Source organism: Coturnix japonica, unplaced genomic scaffold, assembly GCF_054131305.1.
Source record: "Coturnix japonica strain WE unplaced genomic scaffold, WE-NBRP24 Scf072, whole genome shotgun sequence".
In the NCBI taxonomy this organism is placed as follows: domain Eukaryota; kingdom Metazoa; phylum Chordata; class Aves; order Galliformes; family Phasianidae; genus Coturnix; species Coturnix japonica.
In genome coordinates, this window is record NW_028188975.1 from 423480 (window position 1) to 441124 (window position 17645).

Here is a 17645-nt window from a genome sequence, read left to right on the forward strand (position 1 = left end):
AGCTGTGGTCCCCACAGGGTATTGGGGGGCCGGGTTCCCATCTGCTGGCTGGGATCATCTGGGGGCTGATCTATGGGTCTTGGCTTGTCTCACGGAGCTCTGCTCTCTGCCCTAGGCCTGGAAGCGCTGGTGCACGCAGATCCTGTCCGCTCTCAGGTAAGTTCTCTGCATCGCCACCCATAGGCATCATCACCATAGGCTGTGTTGGGCTGAGCGCTCAGGGCAGCTCTGTGCCCCCCCCCCCCCTCAGCTTCCTCCACTCCTGTGAGCCCCCCATCATCCACGGCAACCTGACCAGTGACACCATCTTCATCCAGCACAACGGGCTCATCAAGATCGGCTCCGGTAGGACGCGGCCACACAGCTTTGGGGCTGTGAATGGGGTGGGCAGTGGGGAGCTGTGGGGAGGGGGTAGGAGCTGAGGGTCCCTTGAGGGGTTACTGAGCATCACATGTATGCAACACACACGCAACAGAGAAGGAAATGGGGATGCTGACCATGAGCCAGCAGTGTGCCCAGGTGGACAAGGAGGCCGATGGCATCCCAGCCTATCCCACAGCATTGGGCCCCTCACTGCACGAAGGACAACAAGGCCTAGGTCTAAAATGCTGGGTCAGATGCTGGCACAGCTGCCCATTGGGGTCACCATCCCTGTACTCATTACATGGAGATGTGGCACTTGGGGATGTGGACAGTGGGCACGGTGGGGATGGGCTGGGGTTGGACTTGATGGTCTTTGGTCCAGCCCTGATTATTCTGCAGTTCTGAGGTTGGCATTACCTTGTCTTTTGTTTGTGCCCCCTGCTCTACACCTCCTCATTTACCTCCTTTGGCATCGGCGCTGACCGGCAGTGTGGCACCGCGTGTTTGCAAACGGTGAGTGGGATCCCTCTGCTCCCTCTCCAGCACACCCAAATCAATAGGAACGGGCACAAGTCCCTCTCCAATACACCCTGATCAATAGGAGTGGGCACAAGTTGATCTCCAGCACACCCAGATCAATACATGTGAGCACAAGTCCCTCTCCAATACACCCAGATCAATAGGGGTGGGCACAAGTCCCTCTCCAATACACCCAGATCAATAGGGGTGGGCACAAGTCCCTCTCCAATACACGCAGATCAATACATGGTGGGCACAAGTCCCTCTCCAATACACCCAGATCAATACATGGTGGGCACAAGTCCCTCTCCAGCACACCCAGATCAATAGGGGTGGGCACAAGTCCCTCTCCAATACACCCAGATCAATAGGGGTGGGCACAAGTCCCTCTCCAATACACCCAGATCAATACATGGTGGGCACAAGTCCCTCTCCAGCACACCAAGATCAATAGGGGTGGGCACAACTCCCTCTCCAACACACCCAGATCAATACATGGTGGACACAAGTCCCTCTCCAACACACCCAGATCAATAGGGGTGGGCACAAGTCCCTCTCCAATACACCCAGATCAATACATGGTGAGCACAAGTCCCTCTCCAACACACCCAGATCAATACATGGTGGGCACAAGTCCCTCTCCAGCACACCCAGATCAATACATGGTGGGCACAAGTCCCTCTCCAACACACCCAGATCAATACATGGTGAGCACAAGTCCCTCTCCAATACACCCAGATCAATACATGGTGAGCACAAGTCCCTCTCCAACACACCCAGATCAATACATGGTGGGCACAAGTCCCTCTCCAGCACACCCAGATCAATACATGGTGGGCACAAGTCCCTCTCCAACACACCCAGATCAATACATGGTGAGCACAAGTCCCTCTCCAATACACCCAGATCAATAGGGGTGGGCACAAGTCCCTCTCCAATACACCCAGATCAATACATGGTGGGCACAAGTCCCTCTCCAGCACACCCAGATCAATACATGGTGGGCACAAGTTTCTCTCCAACACACCCAGATCAATAGGGGTGGGTACAAGTCCCTCTCCAATACACCCAGATCAATACATGGTGGGCACAAGTCCCTCTCCAATACACCCAGATCAATACATGGTGGGCACAAGTCCCTCTCCAATACACCCAGATCAATAGGGGTGGGCACAACTCCCTCTCCAGCACAGCCAGATCAATAGGAGTGGGCACAAGTTTCTCTCCAGCACACCCAAATCAATAGGGGTGGGCACAAGTCCCTCTCCAGCACATCCAAATCAATACATGGTGGGCACAAGTCCCTCTCCAATACACCCAGATCAATAGGGGTGGGCACAAGTCCCTCTCCAATACACCCAGATCAATAGGGGTGGGCACAAGTCCCTCTCCAATACACCCAGATCAATACATGGTGGGCACAAGTCCCTCTCCAATACACCCAGATCAATACATGGTGGGCACAAGTCCCTCTCCAGCACAGCCAGATCAATAGGGGTGGGTACAAGTCCCTCTCCAACACACCCAGATCAATAGGGGTGGGCACAAGTCCCTCTCCAATACACCCAGATCAATAGGGGTGGGCACAAGTCCCTCTCCAATACACCCAGATCAATACATGGTGGGCACTAGACCCTTTCCAATACCCTGATCAATACATCACACCCGGATCAATACAGGCCCGTGGCTCAGGGTCTCCCTTGCTCCCTTGCAGCCCTTCCAGATGACCTGCGGAGCCCCATCCGCATCGAGAGGGAGGAGCTGCGCAACCTGCATTTCTTTCCACCGGAGTATGGACGTGAGTGGGGCTCAATTTGAGGGGGGGGCTGCTTGAGGGGGGGGCTGTGGGGGGGCTGCGGTGCAACACGAGGCTGCTGAAGGTTTGCAGTTTGATGCCTTCAAAACTCTCAGCCAAGAGAAGATGTCGTGACCGTGGCGGGTTGTGCCAACGCTGCAGGTGAAATGTGGTGCCGATGAGCGCGGAGCTGTGAGCGTGGGGCGAATAGCCGTGTCCAGAGGGAGAATAGCTGTGCCCATAGGGTGAATAGCCGTGTCCATAGGGTGAATAGCTGTGCCCATATGGAGAATAGCCGTGCCCATAGGGAGAATAGCCGTGTCCATAGGGAGAATAGCCGTGTCCATAGGGAGAATAGCCGTGTCCATAGGGTGAATAGCTGTGCCCATATGGAGAATAGCCGTGCCCATAGGGAGAATAGCCGTGTCCATAGGGAGAATAGCCGTGTCCATAGGGAGAATAGCCGTGTCCATAGGGTGAATAGCCGTGTCCATAGGGTGAATAGCCGTGTCCAAAGGGTGAATAGCTGTGTCCAAAGGGAGAATAGCTGTGCCCATAGGGAGAATAGCCGTGTCCATAGGGTGAATAGCTGTGCCCATATGGAGAATAGCCGTGTCCATATGGAGAATAGCCCTGTCCATAGGGTGAATAGCCGTGTCCATAGGGTGAATAGCCGTGTCCAAAGGGTGAATAGCCGTGTCCAAAGGGAGAATAGCTGTGCCCATATGGAGAATAGCCGTGTCCATAGGGTGAATAGCCGTGTCCATAGGGTGAATAGCTGTGCCCATATGGAGAATAGCCGTGTCCATATGGAGAATAGCCGTGTCCATAGGGTGAATAGCCGTGTCCATAGGGTGAATAGCCGTGTCCATAGGGTGAATAGCTGTGCCCATATGGAGAATAGCCGTGTCCATAGGGAGAATAGCCGTGTCCAAACGGAGAATAGCTGTGCCCATATGGAGAATAGCCGTGTCCATAGGGTGAATAGCTGTGCCCATATGGAGAATAGCCGTGTCCATAGGGAGAATAGCCGTGTCCAAAGGGAGAATAGCTGTGCCCATATGGAGAATAGCCGTGTCCATAGGGTGAATAGCTGTGCCCATATGGAGAATAGCCGTGTCCATATGGAGAATAGCCGTGTCCGTAGGGTGAATAGCCGTGTCCATAGGGTGAATAGCTGTGCCCATATGGAGAATAGCCGTGTCCATAGGGTGAATAGCCGTGTCCATAGGGTGAATAGCCGTGTCCAAAGGGAGAATAGCTGTGCCCATAGGGAGAATAGCTGTGCCCATATGGAGAATAGCCGTGTCCATAGGGTGAATAGCTGTGCCCATATGGAGAATAGCCGTGTCCATAGGGTGAATAGCCGTGTCCATAGGGTGAATAGCCGTGTCCAAAGGGAGAATAGCTGTGCCCATAGGGAGAATAGCTGTGCCCATATGGAGAATAGCCGTGTCCATAGGGTGAATAGCTGTGCCCATATGGAGAATAGCCGTGTCCATAGGGTGAATAGCTGTGCCCACATTGCAGTGGGCTGAGCGTTGGATACTGATGGTTCAGAACAAGGTCTCGTCATGACTGCAGATCACTGTCTGAAAAGGCTGTGGCTCAGAAGCGCTCAGCAGCGTGTGAAGGGTTACAATGAGTGGGGAAAAGGAGCTTGGAGCCCATAAGGGGCCATAGGCACAAGTGTATGGGGTGAAGGGTCCGTAGGTGGGGACATCGGCTGGTCCTGGTGATGGGGTTGAAGTCCCACAACGGGGCTGATGGGCTCCTGGTTTGGTTCTGCAGAGAAGGCTGATGGAACCGCCGTGGACATCTTCTCCTTTGGGATGTGTGCATTGGAGGTACGGAACTGGGATGCTGCATAGACTGGAAACCTGTGGGACCCCCACTTATGGGGCAAGGCAATGCCCTGTGGAGTCTGCTGGCTGCCCCACACCGGGCTGTGAGCTGCAGGTCCCTGATGGAGGTGGAGGCATTACTGCTGGGCTCAGCAGAGCATCCACTGCTGCTTTGGCTCAGCCTCTACGGGCTGCAGCACCCCCAGGGCAGGGGGAGCATGTGGGGCAGGGATGTGGGGCGCTGCTCCAAGGGGGTTATGGGGCTGGGATGCTGCAGAGCCTGGGGACCTGCAGGACCCCCACTTACGGGGCAGGGCAGTGCCCTATGGAGTCTGCTGGCTGCCCCACACCGGGCTGTGAGCTGTGTGTCCCTAATGGAGGTGGAGCTGGGCTCAGCCTCCATGGGCTATGGCAGCCCAAGGGCAGGGGCAGCATGTGGGGCAGGGACATGGGGCGCTGCTCCGAGGGGGTTGTGGGGCTGTTGGTGCTGCCTGCAGACACAGCTGAGCTCCTCCTCCCCCAGATGGCCGTGCTGGAGATCCAGACCAACGGCGACACGCGGGTCTCGGAGGAGGCCATCATGCGGGCACGGCATTCGCTGGATGACCCCAACATGAGGGTGAGTGCAGGAGGCTGAGCTGGGAGACGGAGACACTGGGACCCACTGGGTTCCACTGGGACACTGGGATCCACTGGGATCCACTGGGACACTGGGACCCACTGGGATCCACTGGGACACTGGGATCCACTGGGTTCCACTGGGATCCACTGGGACCAACTGGGTTCCACTGGGATCCACTGGGATCCACTGGGACACTGGGATCCACTGGGTTCCACTGGGATCCACTGGGTTCCACTGGGACACTGGGATCCACTGGGTTCCACTGGGACACTGGGACCCACTGGGTTCCACTGGGACACTGGGACCCACTGGGTTCCACTGGGATCCACTGGGATCCACTGGGACACTGGGATCCACTGGGATCCACTGGGACCTGGCAGGCTGAAGGACGTCAGTGTCTTTCCTGCTTGGCAGGTCATGATGAGATGCTGTCCCACTGGGAACAGCAGTGAGGCTGGGTGGCAGATCCCAGTGGGTGCTCATGTAAACCTGTGTGTGTGCTCTGTAGAGAAGGATCTAGGGGGTCCTGGTGGCCAGCAGGCAGACTGGGAGCCAGCAGTGTGCTCTGGAGGCCACAAAGACTGATGGGACCCTGGGGTAAATGTACTTGCACATGTCATTGTACAAATGTAGTTGCACAGAGCATGGACAGCAGGGCAGGGAGGTTCTCCCCACTCTGGTTTCTCCCCATGTTCATAGCCAAAACATTCCATCATATCTGCATATTCCCCCCTTCTATCAATCACCCCCTTTGTGTGATTCCAGAATTCTCCCAGCCATCCTTCAAGGTAAGGTAGGATGAGAGGTGATGGCCTCAAGTTGCACTGGGGGAGGTTCAGGTTGGATATTAGGAACAATTTTTACCCCCAAAGAGTTATCAAGCACTGGGACAGACCCGGAGCTGGGCTTTGTCTATAGGCCGTGCTTTGTGTTTGACCCTCAGGAGTTCATTCTGTCCTGCCTGACCCTCAACCCTGACAAGCGGCCGACGGCCAACAGCCTCCTGTTCCACCGCGTGCTCTTCGAGGTCCATTCCCTTAAGCTGCTGGCAGCGCATTGCTTCATCAACAACCAGTGTGAGTCGCATTGGGGTGCCCTGCCCCATAGAGCTCCTGCCCTACAGAGCTCCTGCCCCATAGGAGCTCCTGCCCCACAGAGCTCCTGCCCCACGGAGCTCCTGCCCCACGGAGCTCCTGCCCTACGGAGCTCCTGCCCTACGGAGCTCCTGCCCCATGGAGCTTCTGCCCCATAGAGCTCCTGCCCCATGGAGCTCCTGCCCCATGGAGCTTCGGCCCCATAGAGCTCCTGCCCCACAGAGCTCCTGCCCCATAGGAGCTCCTGCCCCACGGAGCTTCTGCCCCACAGAGCTCCTGCCCCACAGAGCTCCTGCCCCATGGAGCTCCTGCCCCACGGAGCTTCTGCCCCACAGAGCTCCTGCCCCATGGAGCTCCTGCCCCATAGAGCTCCTGCCCCACGGAGCTCCTGCCCCATAGGAGCTCCTGCCCCATGGAGCTTCTGCCCCATAGAGCTCCTGCCCCATAGGAGCTCCTGCCCCACAGAGCTCCTGCCCCATGGAGCTCCTGCCCCACAGAGCTCCTGCCCCATAGGAGCTCCTGCCCCATGGAGCTCCTGCCCCACGGAGCTCCTGCCCCACAGAGCTCCTGCCCCATGGAGCTTCTGCCCCATAGAGCTCCTGCCCCACGGAGCTCCTGCCCCATGGAGCTCCTGCCCCACTGAGCTCCTGCCCCATGGAGCTTCTGCCCCATAGAGCTCCTGCCCCACGGAGCTTCTGCCCCACAGAGCTCCTGCCCCATAGGAGCTCCTGCCCCATGGAGCTCCTGCCCCACAGAGCTTCTGCCCCACAGAGCTCCTGCCCCACGGAGCTCCTGCCCCATGGAGCTCCTGCCCCATGGAGCTCCTGCCCCATAGGAGCTTCTGCCCTACAGAGCTCCTGCCCCACAGAGCTCCTGCCCCATAGGAGCTCCTGCCCCACAGAGCTCCTGCCCCATAGGAGCTTCTGCCCTACAGAGCTCCTGCCCCATGGAGCTTCTGCCCCATAGAGCTCCTGCCCCACAGAGCTCCTGCCCCATAGGAGCTCCTGCCCCACAGAGCTCCTGCCCCACGGAGCTCCTGCCCCACAGAGCTCCTGCCCCATAGAGCTCCTGCCCCATGGAGCTCCTGCCCCACAGAGCTCCTGCCCCATAGAGCTCCTGCCCCACGGAGCTTCTGCCCCATGGAGCTCCTGCCCCACAGAGCTCCTGCCCCATAGGAGCTTCTGCCCCACAGAGCTCCTGCCCCATAGGAGCTCCTGCCCCATGGAGCTCCTGCCCCACAGAGCTCCTGCCCCATAGAGCTTCTGCCCCACAGAGCTCCTGCCCCATAGGAGCTCCTGCCCCATGGAGCTCCTGCCCCACAGAGCTCCTGCCCCATAGGAGCTTCTGCCCCACAGAGCTCCTGCCCCATAGGAGCTCCTGCCCCACGGAGCTCCTGCCCCATAGGAGCTTCTGCCCCATGGAGCTTCTGCCCTACAGAGCTCCTGCCCCATGGAGCTCCTGCCCCATAGGAGATCCTGCCCCATAGCAGCTCCTGCCCCACGGAGCTCCTGCCCCATGGAGCTCCTGCCCCATGGAGCTCCTGCCCCATGGAGCTCCTGCCCCACAGAGCTCCTGCCCTACGGAGCTCCTGCCCCATAGGAGCTCCTGCCCCATGGAGCTCCTGCCCCACAGAGCTCCTGCCCCAAGGAGCTCCTGCCCCATGGAGCTCCTGCCCTACAGAGCTCCTGCCCCATAGGAGCTCCTGCCCCACGGAGCTCCTGCCCCACGGAGCTCCTGCCCCACAGAGCTCCTGCCCCATAGGAGCTCCTGCCCCATGGAGCTCCTGCCCCACGGAGCTTCTGCCCTACAGAGCTCCTGTCCCACGGAGCTTCTGCCCCATGGAGCTCCTGCCCCACACAGCTCCTGCCCCACACAGCTCCTGCCCCATGGAGCTCCTGCCCTACAGAGCTCCTGCCCCATAGCAGCTCCTGCCCCATGGAGCTCCTGCCCCATAGGAGCTCCTGCCCCATGGAGCTTCTGCCCTACAGAGCTCCTGCCCCATAGCAGCTCCTGCCCCACGGAGCTCCTGCCCCATAGGAGCTCCTGCCCCATGGAGCTCCTGCCCCATGGAGCTCCTGCCCCATAGGAGCTCCTGCCCCATGGAGCTCCTGCCCCATGGAGCTCCTGCCCCACGGAGCTCCTGCCCTACGGAGCTCCTGCCCCATAGGAGCTCCTGCCCCATGGAGCTCCTGCCCCACAGAGCTCCTGCCCCAAGGAGCTCCTGCCCCATGGAGCTCCTGCCCCACGGAGCTTCTGCCCTACAGAGCTCCTGCCCCATAGGAGCTCCTGCCCTACAGAGCTCCTGCTCCATAGCAGCTCCTGCCCCACGGAGCTCCTGCCCCATAGGAGCTCCTGCCCCATGGAGCTCCTGCCCCATGGAGCTCCTGCCCCACAGAGCTCCTGCCCTACGGAGCTCCTGCCCCATAGGAGCTCCTGCCCCATGGAGCTCCTGCCCCACAGAGCTCCTGCCCCAAGGAGCTCCTGCCCCATGGAGCTCCTGCCCCACGGAGCTTCTGCCCTACAGAGCTCCTGCCCCATAGGAGCTCCTGCCCCACAGAGCTCCTGCCCCATAGGAGCTCCTGCCCCACGGAGCTCCTGCCCCACGGAGCTCCTGCCCCACAGAGCTCCTGCCCCATAGCAGCTCCTGCCCCATGGAGCTCCTGCCCCATAGGAGCTCCTGCCCCATGGAGCTTCTGCCCTACAGAGCTCCTGCCCCATAGCAGCTCCTGCCCCACGGAGCTCCTGCCCCATAGGAGCTCCTGCCCCATGGAGTTTCTGCCCTACAGAGCTCCTGCCCCATGGAGCTCCTGCCCCATAGGAGCTCCTGCCCCATGGAGCTCCTGCCCCACGGAGCTCCTGCCCCATGGAGCTCCTGCCCCACGGAGCTCCTGCCCCACGGAGCTCCTGCCCCATGGAGCTTCTGCCCCATAGAGCTCCTGCCCCATAGAGCTCCTGCCCTACAGAGCTCCTGCCCCATGGAGCTCCTGCCCCAAAGGAGCTCGTGCCCCACGGAGCTTCTGCCCCATAGGAGCTCCTGCCCCATAGGAGCTCCTGCCCCATGGAGCTCCTGCCCCACGGAGCTTCTGCCCCACAGAGCTCCTGCCCCACGGAGCTCCTGCCCCACGGAGCTCCTGCCCCACGGAGCTCCTGCCCCATAGAGCTCCTGCCCCACAGAGCTCCTGCCCCATAGGAGCTCCTGCCCCACGGAGCTCCTGCCCCATGGAGCTCCTGCCCCATGGAGCTCCTGCCCCACAGAGCTCCTGCCCCATAGGAGCTCCTGCCCAACGGAGCTCCTGCCCCATAGGAGCTCCTGCCCCATGGAGCTTCTGCCCTACAGAGCTCCTGCCCCATGGAGCTTCTGCCCCATAGAGCTCCTGCCCCATAGAGCTCCTGCCCCACAGAGCTCCTGCCCCATAGGAGCTCCTGCCCCACGGAGCTCCTGCCCCACAGAGCCCCTGCCCCGTGGAGCTTCTGCCCCATAGGAGCTCCTGCCCTATGGAGCTCCTGCCCCATAGGAGCTCCTGCCCCATAGAGCTCCTGCCCCATGGAGCTCCTGCCCCAAGGAGCTTCTGCCCCACAGAGCTCCTGCCCCATGGAGCTCCTGCCCCACGGAGCTCCTGCCCCATGGAGCTCCTGCCCCATGGGAGCTCCTGCCCCACGGAGCTTCTGCCCCATAGGAGCTCCAGCCCCATAGCAGCTCCTGCCCCATGGAGCTCCTGCCCCACACAGCTCCTGCCCCACACAGCTCCTGCCCCATGGAGCTCCTGCCCCATAGGAGCTCCTGCCCCACGGAGCTTCTGCCCCATAGGAGCTCCTGCCCCACGGAGCTCCTGCCCCATAGGAGCTCCTGCCCCATAGAGCTCCTGCCCCACAGAGCTCCTGCCCCATGGAGCTCCTGCCCCATAGAGCTCCTGCCCCACGGAGCTTCTGCCCCATAGGAGCTCCTGCCCCACGGAGCTCCTGCCCCATGGAGCTCCTGCCCCATAGAGCTCCTGCCCCACGGAGCTCCTGCCCCATGGAGCTCCTGCCCCATAGAGCTCCTGTCCCACGGAGCTCCTGCCCCACGGAGCTTCTGCCCCACAGAGCTCCTGCCCCATAGGAGCTCCTGCCCCACGGAGCTCCTGCCCCATGGAGCTCCTGCCCCACGGAGCTTCTGCCCCACAGAGCTCCTGCCCCATGGAGCTCCTGCCCCATGGAGCTCCTGCCCCACAGAGCTCCTGCCCCACGGAGCTTCTGCCCCACAGAGCTCCTGCCCCATGGAGCTCCTGTCCCACGGAGCTTCTGCCCCACAGAGCTCCTGCCCCATAGGAGCTCCTGCCCCACGGAGCTCCTGCCCCATAGGAGCTCCTGCCCCACGGAGCTCCTGCCCCACAGAGCTCCTGCCCCATAGGAGCTCCTGCCCCACAGAGCTCCTGCCCCATAGGAGCTTCTGCCCTACAGAGCTCCTGCCCCATGGAGCTTCTGCCCCATAGAGCTCCTGCCCCACAGAGCTCCTGCCCCATAGGAGCTCCTGCCCCACAGAGCTCCTGCCCCACGGAGCTCCTGCCCCACAGAGCTCCTGCCCCATAGAGCTCCTGCCCCATGGAGCTCCTGCCCCACAGAGCTCCTGCCCCATAGAGCTCCTGCCCCACGGAGCTTCTGCCCCATGGAGCTCCTGCCCCACAGAGCTCCTGCCCCATAGGAGCTTCTGCCCCACAGAGCTCCTGCCCCATAGGAGCTCCTGCCCCATGGAGCTCCTGCCCCACAGAGCTCCTGCCCCATAGAGCTTCTGCCCCACAGAGCTCCTGCCCCATAGGAGCTCCTGCCCCATGGAGCTCCTGCCCCACAGAGCTCCTGCCCCATAGGAGCTTCTGCCCCACAGAGCTCCTGCCCCATAGGAGCTCCTGCCCCACGGAGCTCCTGCCCCATAGGAGCTTCTGCCCCATGGAGCTTCTGCCCTACAGAGCTCCTGCCCCATGGAGCTCCTGCCCCATAGGAGATCCTGCCCCATAGCAGCTCCTGCCCCACGGAGCTCCTGCCCCATGGAGCTCCTGCCCCATGGAGCTCCTGCCCCATGGAGCTCCTGCCCCACAGAGCTCCTGCCCTACGGAGCTCCTGCCCCATAGGAGCTCCTGCCCCATGGAGCTCCTGCCCCACAGAGCTCCTGCCCCAAGGAGCTCCTGCCCCATGGAGCTCCTGCCCTACAGAGCTCCTGCCCCATAGGAGCTCCTGCCCCACGGAGCTCCTGCCCCACGGAGCTCCTGCCCCACAGAGCTCCTGCCCCATAGGAGCTCCTGCCCCATGGAGCTCCTGCCCCACGGAGCTTCTGCCCTACAGAGCTCCTGTCCCACGGAGCTTCTGCCCCATGGAGCTCCTGCCCCACACAGCTCCTGCCCCACACAGCTCCTGCCCCATGGAGCTCCTGCCCTACAGAGCTCCTGCCCCATAGCAGCTCCTGCCCCATGGAGCTCCTGCCCCATAGGAGCTCCTGCCCCATGGAGCTTCTGCCCTACAGAGCTCCTGCCCCATAGCAGCTCCTGCCCCACGGAGCTCCTGCCCCATAGGAGCTCCTGCCCCATGGAGCTCCTGCCCCATGGAGCTCCTGCCCCATAGGAGCTCCTGCCCCATGGAGCTCCTGCCCCATGGAGCTCCTGCCCCACGGAGCTCCTGCCCTACGGAGCTCCTGCCCCATAGGAGCTCCTGCCCCATGGAGCTCCTGCCCCACAGAGCTCCTGCCCCAAGGAGCTCCTGCCCCATGGAGCTCCTGCCCCACGGAGCTTCTGCCCTACAGAGCTCCTGCCCCATAGGAGCTCCTGCCCTACAGAGCTCCTGCTCCATAGCAGCTCCTGCCCCACGGAGCTCCTGCCCCATAGGAGCTCCTGCCCCATGGAGCTCCTGCCCCATGGAGCTCCTGCCCCACAGAGCTCCTGCCCTACGGAGCTCCTGCCCCATAGGAGCTCCTGCCCCATGGAGCTCCTGCCCCACAGAGCTCCTGCCCCAAGGAGCTCCTGCCCCATGGAGCTCCTGCCCCACGGAGCTTCTGCCCTACAGAGCTCCTGCCCCATAGGAGCTCCTGCCCCACAGAGCTCCTGCCCCATAGGAGCTCCTGCCCCACGGAGCTCCTGCCCCACGGAGCTCCTGCCCCACAGAGCTCCTGCCCCATAGCAGCTCCTGCCCCATGGAGCTCCTGCCCCATAGGAGCTCCTGCCCCATGGAGCTTCTGCCCTACAGAGCTCCTGCCCCATAGCAGCTCCTGCCCCACGGAGCTCCTGCCCCATAGGAGCTCCTGCCCCATGGAGTTTCTGCCCTACAGAGCTCCTGCCCCATGGAGCTCCTGCCCCATAGGAGCTCCTGCCCCATGGAGCTCCTGCCCCACGGAGCTCCTGCCCCATGGAGCTCCTGCCCCACGGAGCTCCTGCCCCACGGAGCTCCTGCCCCATGGAGCTTCTGCCCCATAGAGCTCCTGCCCCATAGAGCTCCTGCCCTACAGAGCTCCTGCCCCATGGAGCTCCTGCCCCAAAGGAGCTCGTGCCCCACGGAGCTTCTGCCCCATAGGAGCTCCTGCCCCATAGGAGCTCCTGCCCCATGGAGCTCCTGCCCCACGGAGCTTCTGCCCCACAGAGCTCCTGCCCCACAGAGCTCCTGCCCCATAGGAGCTCCTGCCCCACGGAGCTCCTGCCCCATGGAGCTCCTGCCCCATGGAGCTCCTGCCCCACAGAGCTCCTGCCCCATAGGAGCTCCTGCCCAACGGAGCTCCTGCCCCATAGGAGCTCCTGCCCCATGGAGCTTCTGCCCTACAGAGCTCCTGCCCCATGGAGCTTCTGCCCCATAGAGCTCCTGCCCCATAGAGCTCCTGCCCCACAGAGCTCCTGCCCCATAGGAGCTCCTGCCCCACGGAGCTCCTGCCCCACAGAGCCCCTGCCCCGTGGAGCTTCTGCCCCATAGGAGCTCCTGCCCTATGGAGCTCCTGCCCCATAGGAGCTCCTGCCCCATAGAGCTCCTGCCCCATGGAGCTCCTGCCCCAAGGAGCTTCTGCCCCACAGAGCTCCTGCCCCATGGAGCTCCTGCCCCACGGAGCTCCTGCCCCATGGAGCTCCTGCCCCATGGGAGCTCCTGCCCCACGGAGCTTCTGCCCCATAGGAGCTCCAGCCCCATAGCAGCTCCTGCCCCATGGAGCTCCTGCCCCACACAGCTCCTGCCCCACACAGCTCCTGCCCCATGGAGCTCCTGCCCCATAGGAGCTCCTGCCCCACGGAGCTTCTGCCCCATAGGAGCTCCTGCCCCACGGAGCTCCTGCCCCATAGGAGCTCCTGCCCCATAGAGCTCCTGCCCCACAGAGCTCCTGCCCCATGGAGCTCCTGCCCCATAGAGCTCCTGCCCCACGGAGCTTCTGCCCCATAGGAGCTCCTGCCCCACGGAGCTCCTGCCCCATGGAGCTCCTGCCCCATAGAGCTCCTGCCCCACGGAGCTCCTGCCCCATGGAGCTCCTGCCCCACGGAGCTTCTGCCCCACAGAGCTCCTGCCCCATGGAGCTCCTGCCCCATGGAGCTCCTGCCCCACAGAGCTCCTGCCCCACGGAGCTTCTGCCCCACAGAGCTCCTGCCCCATGGAGCTCCTGCCCCATGGAGCTCCTGCCCCACAGAGCTCCTGCCCCATAGGAGCTCCTGCCCCATAGAGCTCCTGCCCCATGGAGCTCCTGCCCCAAGGAGCTCATGCCCCATGGAGCTCCTGTCCCACGGAGCTTCTGCCCCACAGAGCTCCTGCCCCATAGGAGCTCCTGCCCCACGGAGCTCCTGCCCCATAGGAGCTCCTGCCCCATGGAGCTTCTGCCCCATAGAGCTCCTGCCCCATAGAGCTCCTGCCCCACGGAGCTTCTGCCCCACAGAGCTCCTGCCCCATAGGAGCTCCTGCCCCATGGAGCTCCTGCCCCATGGGAGCTCCTGCCCCACGGAGCTTCTGCCCCATAGGAGCTCCAGCCCCATAGCAGCTCCTGCCCCATGGAGCTCCTGCCCCACACAGCTCCTGCCCCACACAGCTCCTGCCCCATGGAGCTCCTGCCCCATAGGAGCTCCTGCCCCACGGAGCTCCTGCCCCATAGGAGCTCCTGCCCCATAGAGCTCCTGCCCCACAGAGCTCCTGCCCCACGGAGCTCCTGCCCCATAGGAGCTCCTGCCCCACGGAGCTCCTGCCCCACGGAGCTTCTGCCCCATAGGAGCTCCTGCCCCACGGAGCTCCTGCCCCACGGAGCTTCTGCCCCATAGGAGCTCCTGCCCCACGGAGCTCCTGCCCCACGGAGCTTCTGCCCCACAGAGCTCCTGCCCCATGGAGCTCCTGCCCCATGGAGCTCCTGCCCCACAGAGCTCCTGCCCCATAGGAGCTCCTGCCCCACGGAGCTCCTGCCCCACGGAGCTTCTGCCCCACAGAGCTCATGCCCCATGGAGCTCCTGCCCCATGGAGCTCCTGCCCCACAGAGCTCCTGCCCCTTAGGAGCTCCTGCCCCATGGAGCTCCTGCCCCATGGAGCTCCTGCCCCACAGAGCTCCTGCCCCATAGGAGCTCCTGCCCCATGGAGCTTCTGCCCCATAGAGCTCCTGCCCCATAGAGCTCCTGCCCCACGGAGCTTCTGCCCCACAGAGCTCCTGCCCCATAGGAGCTCCTGCCCCATGGAGCTCCTGCCCCATGGGAGCTCCTGCCCCACGGAGCTTCTGCCCCATAGGAGCTCCAGCCCCATAGCAGCTCCTGCCCCACGGAGCTTCTGCCCCATAGGAGCTCCTGCCCCACACAGCTCCTGCCCCATGGAGCTCCTGCCCCATGGAGCTCCTGCCCCACGGAGCTTCTGCCCCATAGGAGCTCCTGCCCCACGGAGCTCCTGCCCCATAGGAGCTCCTGCCCCATAGAGCTCCTGCCCCATCGAGCTCCTGCCCCAAGGAGCTCCTGCCCCATGGAGCTCCTGCCCCACAGAGCTCCTGCCCCAGGGAGCTCCTGCCCCAAGGAGCTCCTGCCCCATCGAGCTCCTGCCCCAAGGAGCTCCTGCCCCATGGAGCTCCTGCCCCACGGAGCTCCTGCCCCATAGGAGCTCCTGTCCCACGGAGCTCCTGCCCCACGGAGCTTCTGCCCCACAGAGCTCCTGCCCCATGGAGCTCCTGCCCCACAGAGCTCCTGCCCCATGGAGCTCCTGCCCCACGGAGCTCCTGCCCCACGGAGCTTCTGCCCCATAGGAGCTCCTGCCCTATGGAGCTCCTGCCCCATAGGAGCTCCTGCCCCATAGCAGCTCCTGCCCCAGAGAGCTCCTGCCCCATAGAGCTCCTGCCCCACAGAGCTCCTGCCCCATAGGAGCTCCTGCCCCACGGAGCTCCTGCCCCATGGAGCTCCTGCCCCATAGCAGCTCCTGCCCCATGGAGCTCCTTCCCCATAGGAGCTCCTGCCCCATGGAGCTCCTGCCCCATAGCAGCTCCTGCCCTATGGAGCTCCTGCCCTACAGAGCTCCTGCCCCATAGCAGCTCCTGCCCCATGGAGCTCCTGCCCCATAGGAGCTCCTGCCCCATGGAGCTCCTGCCCCATAGGAGCTCCTGCCCCACAGAGCTCCTGCCCCACAGAGCTCCTGCCCCATGGAGCTTCTGCCCCATAGAGCTCCTGCCCCATAGAGCTCCTGCCCCACAGAGCTCCTGCCCCATAGGAGCTCCTGCCCCACAGAGCTCCTGCCCCATAGAGCTCCTGCCCTATGGAGCTCCTGCCCCATGGAGCTTCTGCCCTATGGAGCTCCTGCCCCATGGAGCTCCTGCCCCAAGGAGCTCGTGCCCCATGGAGCTCCTGCCCCACGGAGCTTCTGCCCCATAGAGCTCCTGCCCCATAGAGCTCCTGCCCCACGGAGCTTCTGCCCTACAGAGCTCCTGCCCCATGGAGCTTCTGCCCCATAGAGCTCCTGCCCCATAGGAGCTCCTGCCCCACGGAGCTCCTGCCCCATAGGAGCTCCTGCCCCATGGAGCTTCTGCCCCACGGAGCTCCTGCCCCACGGAGCTCCTGCCCCATGGAGCTCCTGCCCCATAGGAGCTACTGCCCCACGGAGCTCCTGCCCCACAGAGCTCCTGCCCCATAGGAACTCCTGCCCCATAGGAGCTCCTGCCCCACGGAGCTTCTGCCCCACAGAGCTCCTGCCCCATAGGAACTCCTGCCCCATAGGAGCGCCTGTCCCACGGAGCTTCTGCCCCATAGGAGCTCCTGCCCCACACAGCTCCTGCCCCACACAGCTCCTGCCCCATGGAGCTCCTTCCCCATGGAGCTCCTGCCCCATAGCAGCTCCTGCCCCATGGAGCTCCTGCCCCATAGCAGCTCCTGCCCCATGGAGCTCCTGCCCCATGGAGCTCCTGCCCCACGGAGCTCCTGCCCCATGGAGCTCCTGCCCCACGGAGCTCCTGCCCCATGGAGCTTCTGCCCCACGGAGCTCCTGCCCCATGGAGCTTCTGCCCCACGGAGCTTCTGCCCCATGGAGCTCCTGCCCCACGGAGCTCCTGCCCCATGGAGCTTCTGCCCCATAGGAGCTTCTGCCCCATGGAGCTGTGGGGATGGAGGAGCCCAGTATGGCAGTGAGCACAGAGCCCACCCTGCAGCGCCTCCAACTGATGCCCATCTTTGGTTCTACCATAGATCTGATGCCGGAGAACGTGGTGGAGGAGAAGATAAAGGAGCTGGACCTGAACATGGTGATGGCAGAGATCCGGCGTCAGGGTCGGCCCGGAGCTCAATGGAGGTGAGGGTTTGGAGCACAACAAGGTGTGAGCCCCATACCTGCATCCCCCCTGACCTCACTATCTCTGGGGTCTATGGGGACTCTATGGGTCTCTATGGGTCTCTATGGGGTCTTTATGGGGATCTATAGGTTATAACACAAGGAATGGACTCTGCACCAGCTCAATCCCAGCCCTGACTCCTTCAGCAGCGACCCAATGCGCCACCGGGGCACAACTATGGGGTCTATGGAATCTCTATGGGGATCTATGGGGCCTATGGGGTCTCTATGGGGATCTATGAGGCCTATGGGGTCTCTATGGGTCTCTATGGGGATCTATGGGTCTCTATCAGGGATCTATGGGGTCTATGGTGTCTCTATGGGGATCTATGGGTCTCTATGGGGATCTATGGGGTTTATGGGGTCTCTATGGGGATCTATGGGTCTCTATGGGGATCTATTGGTTGTAACACAAGGAATGGACTCTGCACCAGCTCAATCCCAGCCCTGACTCCTTCAGCAGCGACCCAATGCGCCACCGGGGCACAACTATGGGGTCTATGGAATCTCTATGGGGATCTATGGGGCCTATGGGGTCTCTATGGGGATCTATGAGGCCTATGGGGTCTCTATGGGTCTCTATGGGGATCTATGGGGTTTATGGGGTCTCTATGGGGATCTATGGGTCTCTATGGGGATCTATG

At 62.5% G+C, this 17645-nt stretch overlaps 2 protein-coding genes across 11 annotated transcripts in view; one reads left to right on the top strand and one right to left on the bottom strand.

Moving 5' to 3' along the window:
- LOC107310655 (nuclear receptor-binding protein 2) overlaps positions 1–17645 on the top strand; it is a 58337-nt gene that overhangs the window by 22221 nt on the left and 18471 nt on the right. For all 10 annotated transcript variants that reach the window (XR_014941335.1, XR_014941334.1, XM_085533961.1 and 7 more), the window contains exons 5-12: positions 116–156; positions 251–345; positions 853–876; positions 2597–2680; positions 4469–4524; positions 5045–5140; positions 6087–6219; positions 16860–16962. Coding sequence is in view for 8 of the 10 variants with exons in the window: in XM_085533961.1 (XP_085390087.1) it covers positions 116–156; positions 251–345; positions 853–876; positions 2597–2680; positions 4469–4524; positions 5045–5140; positions 6087–6219; positions 16860–16962 (632 nt within the window). In the remaining 2 variants the exon portion in view is untranslated. The remainder of the gene's footprint in view (positions 1–115; positions 157–250; positions 346–852; positions 877–2596; positions 2681–4468; positions 4525–5044; positions 5141–6086; positions 6220–16859; positions 16963–17645) is intronic.
- On the bottom strand, positions 2692–4253 carry LOC146751596 (uncharacterized). Its single transcript, XM_085533970.1, has 3 exons — positions 4201–4253; positions 2779–3938; positions 2692–2735 (listed from the first exon to the last, which is right to left on the bottom strand). Exons 1-3 carry the CDS (start codon positions 4251–4253, stop codon positions 2692–2694), a joined length of 1257 nt encoding a protein of 418 aa, XP_085390096.1.

Excerpts from the sequence above, each read along its gene's own strand:
- LOC146751596 (XM_085533970.1), bottom strand. The coding sequence starts at position 4,253 with ATGACGAGACCTTGTTCTGAACCATCAGTATCCAACGCTCAGCCCACT. Across the intron at positions 3,939-4,200 it reads AACGCTCAGCCCACTGCAAT|CTATTCTCCCTTTGGACACG; the intron begins GTGGGCACAGCT and ends CTATGGGCACAG. Across the intron at positions 2,736-2,778 it reads CTTGGCTGAGAGTTTTGAAG|CCCCCCCACAGCCCCCCCCT; the intron begins GCATCAAACTGC and ends GTTGCACCGCAG.